This window comes from Danio rerio, chromosome 6, assembly GCF_049306965.1.
Source record: "Danio rerio strain Tuebingen ecotype United States chromosome 6, GRCz12tu, whole genome shotgun sequence".
Lineage (NCBI taxonomy): Eukaryota > Metazoa > Chordata > Actinopteri > Cypriniformes > Danionidae > Danio > Danio rerio.
Window position 1 is genome coordinate 13,626,624 of NC_133181.1, and position 10,877 is coordinate 13,637,500.

General features: G+C 35.9%; 1 protein-coding gene across 15 annotated transcripts in view; it reads right to left on the reverse strand.

Annotated features, from left to right (window-relative positions):
- Positions 1-10,877, reverse strand: part of dock9b (dedicator of cytokinesis 9b) — a 189,208-nt gene that overhangs the window by 68,156 nt on the left and 110,175 nt on the right. For 11 of the 15 annotated variants that reach the window (XM_073953768.1, XM_073953764.1, XM_068221915.2 and 8 more), the window contains exons 17-29: positions 10,838-10,877; positions 10,664-10,729; positions 10,387-10,479; positions 8,448-8,559; positions 8,150-8,268; positions 6,685-6,771; positions 3,925-4,017; positions 3,722-3,837; positions 3,564-3,633; positions 3,341-3,466; positions 3,172-3,243; positions 825-971; positions 639-722 (exon numbers count right to left, since the gene is read on the reverse strand). The exon at positions 10,838-10,877 is cut by the window's right edge and continues 151 nt beyond it. In XM_073953768.1, the coding sequence (XP_073809869.1) occupies positions 639-722; positions 825-971; positions 3,172-3,243; positions 3,341-3,466; positions 3,564-3,633; positions 3,722-3,837; positions 3,925-4,017; positions 6,685-6,771; positions 8,150-8,268; positions 8,448-8,559; positions 10,387-10,479; positions 10,664-10,729; positions 10,838-10,877 (1,225 nt within the window). Of the gene's footprint in view, positions 1-638; positions 723-824; positions 972-1,580; positions 1,647-3,171; positions 3,244-3,340; positions 3,467-3,563; positions 3,634-3,721; positions 3,838-3,924; positions 4,018-6,684; positions 6,772-8,149; positions 8,269-8,447; positions 8,560-10,386; positions 10,480-10,663; positions 10,730-10,837 lie in introns of those variants that run through there. The other 4 variants (XM_073953772.1, XM_073953770.1, XM_073953771.1 and 1 more) reach the window with 1 other exon arrangement.

Sequence of the window (10,877 nt, forward strand, 5' to 3'; positions counted from 1 at the left end):
AACGCAGGGAGAGCATGCAAACTCGACACAGAAACACCATCTGAGCCAGGGATGGAACCAGCGACCCAGCGACCTTCTTGCTGTGAGGCAACAGCACTACCTACTGCACCACTGCTTTGCCCTAAATGAATGATATAATACTATATTAATTAAAATAACTTTTACTGTTTTCTGAAGTTTCATGGGTGTTTATTTACATTTTTAAATTCCATCAACTCAAAAAAAATTTACAAAAAAAAAAAAAAAAAATCACAAAATAAAGAATATTATTAATTAATAGGATTCATTTATTCATTTTCTTTTCGGCTTATTCTCTTTTATTAATCAGGGGTCACCACAGCGGAATGAACCGCCAACTTATCCAGCACATGTTCCACTCAGCGGATGCCCTTTCAGCTGCAACTCATCTCTGGGAATCATCCATTCACACTCATTCACACTCATTCATTATATTAATATTTTATATTATATTATATTATATTATATTATATTATATTATATTATATTATATTATATTATATTATATTATATTATTTTTGAGCATGAGACAGCTAATAACAACAGCTCTTGATTCTGAATTACAGATAAAGATTTAAGCAGTTCATATAGCTATAATATAAATAGTTCACCATGTGTACCTTAGGATCTCCAGGAACAAAACAGGTTATGTAATTGTTTATCTGCTTGAAGACAAATCCTCTGTCCATGAAGGTAAAACAGCGCTGTGAGACAGTGAGAGAAAACACTGTTAATGATGAATTCAAATGGTCAAGAAATGCATGAAAGTCAAATCAAGACACTTCACAGCTGCTTTATGTATGTACCTTTATGAAGACAGCCAGGCTGTGGTTGGCATTGCGGGCAGCGTCCAAATTGTCCTTGTACTTCTGGGTGATGTGAGGCATCAGCATGTTCACCAGCGTCTCCACAGCATGATGGAATGAAGCTGTGAATCGCTGGTTTCTGGACAGCTAAACATGCAAGAACAAATTACACAAGGAACTTTAAAAAGTACTACAGTAATTCAACACCTCCTACAAAACACAAAAGAGATAATAACAGCGGTGCTCAATCCTCTTGCTAAAAGGCCATTATACAGTAGATTTTAGCTCCAATATACTTTGCTGGAACTTTCAAGGGCTGCGTTTCCCAAAAGCATCGTAAGGCTAAGTACAGTAGATTGTACATATGACTGTCCGACTAATATTAATATTGCATACAATCTTGTAAAGTAACATTATATTTTCAATTGGCTCTAATTAATTTAATTGAAATTTTAAGCCTATATATATATATATATATAAATAATTTGTTTTTTTATTATTATAATTTTTACAAAATTACTCCAAAAAACAAAACAAAACAAATAAAAACCATAGAAATTCTGTTTGGCCCTGGTCATCAGTGTCAACATTCAAGATCATACAACAAGTGCTCTCCCTCTTTCTCGAATCACTCTCTCTCTCTCTTTACTGTCATGTAACACTGGAAATATAAATATTATTGTACTTGCTTTGCTCCTGACACATCTAACCAAACTACAAACATGCCATTGATATCTGTGAGAAAAGAATTTGTGCCTTAAAGTGTGTTTGTGCCGCTACACACTCAATCCTCTCTACAATCTTCACTTATCAGATCACAGCAAATATGTGGGCATGAATATTGACTTTAAGTGAAGTTTCACAAACTAATTTAGCTTTTTTTTTCATTTTGAGTATGTGATATAATTGATCGCGGCTGGTCTCTCATCTGTAATCATTAGTAAGCCAATCGGATTATTCTAAATTCACTATAAATAGCCCATCAAGCATTACTTGCTTATCTTTGTTTTTTGAAGAATCCCCCATCAAACTCATCTCCTCCTTTCCTCCTTTATCAGGGGAAGCTCTCAAATATTGTACCTGATCTTGTACCCACTTGCATGCTCATTGACCAGGCAGGGGCCCTGGGCTCAATTATCTCCAATCTCAGGGTTCCCTTTCAGGACAGCATGCCAAATCTGCTATTATTTTCAAGTGTTACATGCCAGGACTTATTTGTTAATTTTGTTTATTTTTTTGTCTCATCATGTGTTTGTGTTTGTCACCCAGTCCACTTCTGTGCTTGCTCTGCCTACACATCTCTGATTGGCTGTTTCACTTGTTCTTGCTGCAACCAATCCCATCTCTCCTGCTACCTGATTGTCACCACTCTGCCCAAGCTCCAGCCAATCCCCGCATGCCACCTGGCCTTTAAAAGGTCTTCAGTTTGCTAGTTCAGGAGCAGATTCTCTGACTCTATGTTGACACTTTGCTCGCTTGCTTGATTGTTGTATTTTGGCTTGTTTATTCATTTGATTTGTTAGTGTTTGATAGTTTGTTATCCCCATTTATTAGTATTGTTTGTCCTTAAATGATTTACACTTTGTTGAAGTTTGTTACTGTCTGTTCTTACTTTTGTTTCGCCACATCTTCCCTAACCTCATGTTTTCCCTGTGAGTTTAGAAAGACTGGTAGGTACGTACGTCATGTGACATACATATCAGCATGTAGTTAAACATTTGTCTAGATACACCAGGTAAGAGGGTGTGTGCCAACCTGTGTATTTTTGGTTTAATTGTTAGTCAGTGTAGATAGGACGTCATTGACGTTGACGATTTCTTTTTCATATCTTTTGTTTTTTAGAATAGATTAGAGGGGATTTGTTGTGAATATTAGTAAGACTGTTTGGTTCTTTTATTTAGCGCCACCCATAGCCAGTCTTTCTAACATTTAATTGTTTATTGTCTTTAACCTTATATATATTGTAAATACCTCACTCACTGATTCACCCTCACCTTTTTGTAAATAAATCACTTATTTTTCAACGTATTCTTGCTGTCCATCCTTACTTTGTATCACAATTATTTTTTGCAATTACCAATTCCTCTGTTAAATGTGCAACCCCACTCCTCTAGACAAAAAGGGGTTGTAACACAAGCAATTTCTAAGTGTGAACTCTTGAAGTCAAACACTTTAATAAGTAGATCCATTTATAGACAGATTTCTCTTTTCTCTGTAATACGTGTGGTAGTGGAGTATTATAATAAGCATGTGCATGTGAGTACAGCATGGTGCCAATACCAATAGCTGTCTCCCACAGTACATATTGTAAGCTGGGGTTCTGAGAGTAGTGTGCAATCGTGTTCACCTTGACCTTGCCACTTTCCATCAGGTACTGTGCCATTGACTTCACCAGGGCTTCAAAAAAATACCACGAATACTGAAACACAGGAGTCAACATTTTAATGACTAATACATCTCAGTACTAAATTCATGAGATCGAAAACTATTAAAGCATAATGTTGTTTGCAGTTTACCTTGAGAAGCTTGTTGCTGGTTAGAAAGTCGGTTGAAGGTTTTAAGATGGACGTCATGGCTTTGGCCAGCTCTTCGTGCACAGTCTTACTGTTACCGTTTGAATAGGACTCTGTTTTAAACACATACTGGAATAAAAAGAAGAAAACCCATGTAAACCAAGTGTACTCTGGTAACTGGAAAAAGTGTGATAGCATATATGGACCATTTTAGAGCTCGGCTTACCTTCACATATGACCTCAGGTAGTGTTCAAGGCCTTCTTCATGGCACTGGGCAACAATGTGGACCATGACCCTTCAGGACACAGACGGACAACATAGAGAGCATGAGAAACACAGAAAGAGAAAAATCTCATGTTCTAAATTTGCCTTCGGTTTCTCACCTAGTGGTGTTTACAGCCACATCCTCGTTAGTGGCGCTGGTCAAAACATGAATCATTTGGTTTAAAATAGTGGGCAGGAAGTTGATCATAACATGACCCTCCATGGCATGAAGACTCTAGTGATGTAAATGCAATGCTTTGTCATTAAGCTCACCATGATGATAACAGTTAAAAGCAGAAGAAACCAGCTTCTCTCTGCTCACCTTGAGGTATTTGACAAGCTCCCCCTCAGTTGGACGAGGGGCACCAGACTGCATACTGTGGAAATGATGGAAAAAATTGTGCAGGTGTTGATCCTGGGGAAACAATGGGAAATGTTTCAATTATTGACTGCTTCCACTTTTTAACTACACTGCCTGACAAAAGTCTTGTCATTGATCTCAGTTGTAAGAGCAACGAATAATAACTTAATTTCTAGATGATCATTTAGAAAAGTTGCAGAAGGTCGATTTTTCCCATGTCTCATCTGTTGAACTGCATCCCAATCATCACAAATACTGCAGAAGACCTATTGGAGCCCACATGGACCCAAGATTCTCACAGAAATCCCTCAAGTTTGGTGAAGGAAAAATCATGGTTTGGGATTACATTCGATATCAGGGTGTTCAAGAGATCTGCAGTGGATGGCAACATCAGCAGTCTGAGGTATTAAGACATTTGTGCGGCAAATTATATTACAAACCACAGGAGAGGGCAAATTCTTCAGCAGGATAGCGCTTCTCATACTTCAGCATTATAACATTATTGAGCATGTCTGGGGTAATATGAAGAAGAAGGCATTGATGAACATTGATGAACTCAAACACAAATCTTGGGAGTCCTGCAAGAACGCTTTCTTTGCTATTCCAGATGACTTTATTAATAAGTTATTTGAGTGCTTGCAGAAATGTATGGATGCAGCCCTCCAAGCTCATGGGCGTCATACACAATATTCATTCTTTTCTCACTGCACCAAGACTTTTGTCTTAGCAAAGTCAGACCTTGCTGTCCTAATCGAATAATTAAAAATCAAAGCACGATCATATTTTATTTTGGTAAAATAAGCGTAATCTAGAGGCCTTTGGCTTTCATATAAGCCACATCTGATACTAAATGATCTACTAGAAGTCAACTTTTTATTTGTTGTTCCTAAACCGTGTATAAGTGACAAGACTTTTGTCAGGTAGTGTTTACATTAGCTCCAATTTTGGCCTGTTTACAAGATATAAAATAAGTATTTTGTGTCTCCAGAATGTATGAAGTTTCAGGTCAAAATACCCATCAGATTAGTTATTATACCCTCCTGAAAATGTACATTGGGTCAGAGGGAATTGTAGCTTTTTCTGCGCCTGTGCTTTTAAATGAAAATGAGCTGTTTCTCCCCGCCCACTCTTATAACATTTTGCTTCAGAGAAGAATAACCAATGTCGGATGTCAGAATAAACACAGCAAAATAACACACAACAACTCAATGAAACATTGACATGATGAACTCAGTCACAAATATCACATAGATAACTGATAATTGAGCCACACAAAATGCTGATACAATGATCCCTGTGTGCTCACACAAACAAAAGCACACACACTCTTGCAGCAGATGCGATAGGATAGCAACAAAAAGTTAAATATGCTGCCGAATAGAGATTCATTAAAAATTATTAAGTTACTGTACCAGATAAATGTGATTTAATGTCCACAAACCAGGACTCCAGTTGTGTGATTGAAGCATCCTCAGTTATAGTTTCTAAATGCTATAAAAATACAAAGTGTAATGTTCACTGCTTTGATTGCTGGGGCTTTTTTTCCCCCAAATCTCACGCTGCCCTAACTCAAGGGTAATGTGAGAGGGAGTTTTTTTGGCCTTTCTCTCTCCAAATGTATCTATTTCATCTTTCTAAACGCTACCTCTCTTCGACCTGTCTTTCCCTAAATGTGATGTTTGTGTATAGTTGGGGAGGTTCTATTTTACTACATGAAAGTGTATGTGACAAATAAAGGCTCGATTGATTGATTGATTAATTGATTGATTGATTGATTGATTGATTCTTGAAGTGCAGTTGAAACAAAAAGAGTTGAAACAGATTTTTTAATTCCAGTTTCTTTGCAAATATTGTCTTGTGGACATGTTACTTGTTAATACTGAGAAATTGTAATATGTGCCTCTCAATCAATATTAATAAGTGGTGAGCGTTGCAGTTGCAGAGCATTTAAAAAGAGACTTGCTGTTTATATCACTCCAATATGAAACTGGACACACTATACCTACACCCATTTCTGTCCAAACAGTTTCCAAAAGTTGATTTTGCATGATAGGTGCCCTTTAACATGCACTATTAATGTACATAAAACTCTTCTAAAGCATTTTTTTAGATTGTCTATGATAATTAAACTTTGTATTAATTAATTTCATCTTGAATTTATTTAACAGACCTGAGCAAATACTTAACAATGAACAGTTGCATTTTTTTATTTGATAATATTAGCACAAGACGATTATATACTGTAAATAGATAACTGTTAATTGTTAGTTAATGCAATAACTAATGATAAACAACTGGAACTTATTGTAGTGATACTGGATCTAAAGCTAATTCTATCTAAAGTCTAAAGATTGCTTATGTAATCTTAACAACACTGATTTGTGAATGTTAATACGATCTTCTTTCCCAGGTTACATATATTTGATCAAAATACAATAAAAAACAGCAATATTATGTCATGTTATTTACATTCAGAATCTATTTTCTTACTAATGTTTTAAGTGAAATTTATTCTGGTGATTCAAGTTCTTTAGTAGCCAGAACAAATTTTTTCATGGCTGTTATTAAAAAACACTTATTAATGATTGAAAGCAATAATAATTGATCACAACAGCAAATCATATTAGAATGGCTTCTGATAGATCATGAGACATGAGACTGGAGTAATAATGCTGGAAATGCTGCTTTGAATCAAATTAAATGCTATATACAGTCATATACCTGAGTGTATATAGTAGAGACCAGATGTGTGGATACTCTGAAGAGAGGACGTCCTCCATCCACCCACTTTATCTCTGGACTTGAGTGCTGCAAACACAACACACATAACAACATTAATGTTCAAATAGTTTTTTAGGTCATACTGACAGATTTCCCATTGAAAGACTATATTCCTGATGAAAGAGTCAAGTATTAGGTAGTATTTGTGTTCACGAGATTTCACAGAGATTTAAAGAGCTTCTTTAAACTGACAAAGGCCAAATTATCTGAGTTATTCTAACAACATAGACTTTACAGATCTCCTTTTTCCTAGTTTTAATACACATTTCTGCTTTTTTTATCATGACAACTCCTGCTACAATTTTAGTGCGTTTATAGTAACAATCATATTTAATTTATTTTTTCTCTGTGGATCAGACCTACAAACATTAATTTGGCTAGAACTACATATGTTTCTTGTGAAAATTTGGCAGAAATGTCTAAGACAAACTTGATTAATAAAACATAATTGTTCAAAAAAACAAAAAAAACAAAAAACAAAACAAAGACTTTCTTACTTTAAAAATAGCAATCTCAACATTGACTGTTACTAATAAGCATGATAATTAGCATGTTGTTTGCAATCTTCTAGCATGAATTGGCATGTTGCAAGCATTTATTTAGAAAATGTCAAAAAACAATGTTTCTGTATAGCAATAAAACAGCTTAAACCAGCCTATAAGCTAGTTAGCTGGTTTTAGCTGGTCGACCAGCCTGATTTTAGAAGGGTTTTGGCCATTTCCAAGCTGGTTTCCAGCCGTTTCCAGCCTGGTCTTAGCTGGTCCGGCTGAAAAATGAACAGCTGAAACCAGTTAAAACCAGCTTGACCAGTCTGGTTTAAGCTTGACATAGCTGGTTTTGGCTGGGCTCCCAGCCTGGCTTGGCTGGTCAAGCTGGTTTAAGCTGGTCATCTCCAACCTTAGGCTGGTTTAAGCTGTTTTTTCAGCAAGGTTTTAATGAACATATTTTACCATAAATTAGCATTTTGCTAGCAAAAGATTTTGCTGTTATGTTTCTTACTTTATGACATGTTTTAGCATAAATTGACATGCTGCTAGCAGGATGCTAGTATGAATTATCATGTTGCTAACATGTTTTACCATTTACTAACATGTTGGTAGCAAGTTCTGAGTATGTAATTAGCACAGTGTTTCCATATACCAAATAAATGTGATTACTCTATTTCTAGTATGAATTACCACTCTGCTAGCATATTTTATCATTATTAACATGCTGATAGAAAGAATTAGAATGCTAATAACATGTTGCTAGCATAAATTAGCATAAAGTTGTAGATGTCCAAATAGCAACACAAAGAGAAATAAGGTTCCAAATACTGGACAGAGTGCACTGCAGGTTCACATTTGGCCAGCAAATGCCTGTAATCTCAAAAAAAGTTTCTGTTATGACTGCAGAGAAGGTTTACCTTGCTTACTCCCTCCTGGCAGCTGAGGTAACCATTTGGTAGGTTGGAAGCCACAGAAATGTGCTGCTCACTCATAACAACACGACCATCTTTAAGCAGAGGAAGCCAGGCAGAGCCCACTAACAGAGACACAGATGCAAACACAACTCATCCAATGGCACTCATTAATTATACAACAAAAACGTTAGTCATAATCAGATAAAATTTCTAAATAAGTGCATTTCTGGAACCACAGTGCATACCGCAATTGTGTATTGTTCATTATTGTTCATTAAGTCAATTATGCAGCATGCCGTACCTGGGGTCTCCACTATGTCCCGTTTCTTTGTGCTACTGTCACAGCTGATGTGGTAAAAAGTGAACAGCAGGTGATGCTTTTCATGTAGCTGTGTGGGCAACTCAATTTTTATCTGTAGGTCATACACAAAGACATATAACATTTTTTTATGAACTTAAATATACCTAAAACATGAGCAATACATTCGAAATATATGTAGGATTAAAAAAAAAGAAATAATCCAGAAAAATATTAATTATAAAGACCAAATACATACATTTGACAATACAGTGATAACTGTATAATTTTCAATATGTGACCATGTGGACCACAAAACTAGCGATACGTGTAAATAAAAAAACAACAACTGAGATTTATACATCACTAAAAAGCTGACTAAGAATACTTTGTTAAAATTAGATAACATTTGGTTGAGATACTACTATATAAATCTGAAAAATCTAAATATTTAGAAAAATCCCCTTTAAATGTGTCAAAATGAAGTGCTTAAAAATGCACATTATTTAAAAAATATATTATTATATATTTACAACAGAAAATCGTAAAAACAGGGTATCCCCGGGATCCTCCAAATGAAATTCAAGGCTGTTTAAGACCTTTTTAATACCCTTTTAAATTAAATTCAATGCCAATTCCGTACCCATTCAGACAAAAGTATGAGGGGAAAATGTCAAATCTGTATAAATTTTGAACCCTAGAAAATAATTATGTACAAGTGGTCTACTTGCATTAATTAAAACATTTTATTTCAATTATCTGTTATAATTAATACATACGCAACAGCGTGGTCGTCCACCCAGAAGCGAATGTGAAGGTCTAAGAGCTTACTTTTCATAATTTTATTGAAACTCTCGTCAAACATGACCACAAACCTGTTGGTCTTATTGACCTGGTCAGTCAGTTCTTTAGTAATAAACGGAGCCAATCCGAATTTAGTAATATATGCAGTTTTGTTGCTTCCACACAAAAATGTAGCTGCAAGCTCGGAGTCAGAAAACATGGTTTTAAAAACCTCTGTAATGTTCTCATTCGATGTGTAAGAGTTTTAAGAACCCACATCACCTCTGCCCGCAGAGTTGGTGTTGAGCCACAGTAAGATAGGATGTTCCTTGGCTGTGGTGGCAATGCTTAATGTAGAAATTTCTTCATTACTGATAGACAAAGCTGTTTCAGTAGCCGAAGAGGTCTCCGGTGCACAGAACCACACAATAGGTGGTTGGCAATGACGAGCAGTACTACAAACAGTGTGTTTGGCACCCCTCATATGAGAGTCCAAAGCCGTTAACACCCATCGTCATTAGCTTAAAAGATTTCCAGCACCAACAGCAGTAGGCGTTTGAATTAAACGTAATTGGGATTCCTTGGCTACAGCGGATTAAACCGACACTTTCCCATTTTAGCCGACAAACTAGGCTAGCGACTATCTTGTTCTGTACCTTACTTGCCTATTAACCATAGTGCTTTCTGTTATGACACGGAGCACGAGGTGCACTCAACGTTACGCTGCATGAACTTTTTATTAGCCTACATTAGTAACAATGAACTTAATCCTAGGGAAAGCAAAAATAAATGAATAAAATAAGACCTTTGTAACAAAATCCAAGACTTTGTATACCAAATTCAAGGCTATTAAGGCCTTAATTTGAGATCATCAAATGTAAGACTTTTTCAATGCTTTTAAGACCCCGCGGGTACTCTGAAAAATCTTCAAGGAACACCTTTACATATTACTCACATTTTTTTAGCATTAAATAAAAATCAATGATTTTGACCAAAACAATTTAATATTGGCTTTTGCCAAAAATATACCCATGCAAACTGGTTTTGTGGTCCAGGGTCACGAACTGTATACTGTATACATATTGTATACATTTTCTTATCTTATGATTATTTTCTGCTGCACCCCATATAAAATGTATGCCAGTGTCCCCTTGATCACCTCATCATAGAACTCTGGGTTCTGCTGGTGGTGCAGTACAGCTGCATAGGCATGTTTGGTAAAGACAGGCCCTCCTGGACGACCATAGATACACTATTCAGCAAAAACACACAAACACAACATAATTTATATAAAGAAATTACTCTGATTTCAACGGTAGAGAATATGAAAGAACAGAAAATATTGGGAAATGTTTTCTGTTTTCCAATAGAACTTGCCAGAAGCACTTTGTATATTAAATATAGCTTCTACTGTATATCTGGAATAAACAATATACCTTTAAGGCTTGAGCATCCTCTTCATCCGACTCTCTGAATTCCACACATACTGCAATATTCCTCGCCTGAGTCACATGAGAGAGAAGAAAATATGAGCCAGAAAAAAACATATACTGGTGAATCTGTAAGTGCAGTTTTGACGAGCTATATAGATATAGATAATGCTAATGTACCTTGGCGAAGGACTTCTGGTTGTCATATTTGAGGTGTTTG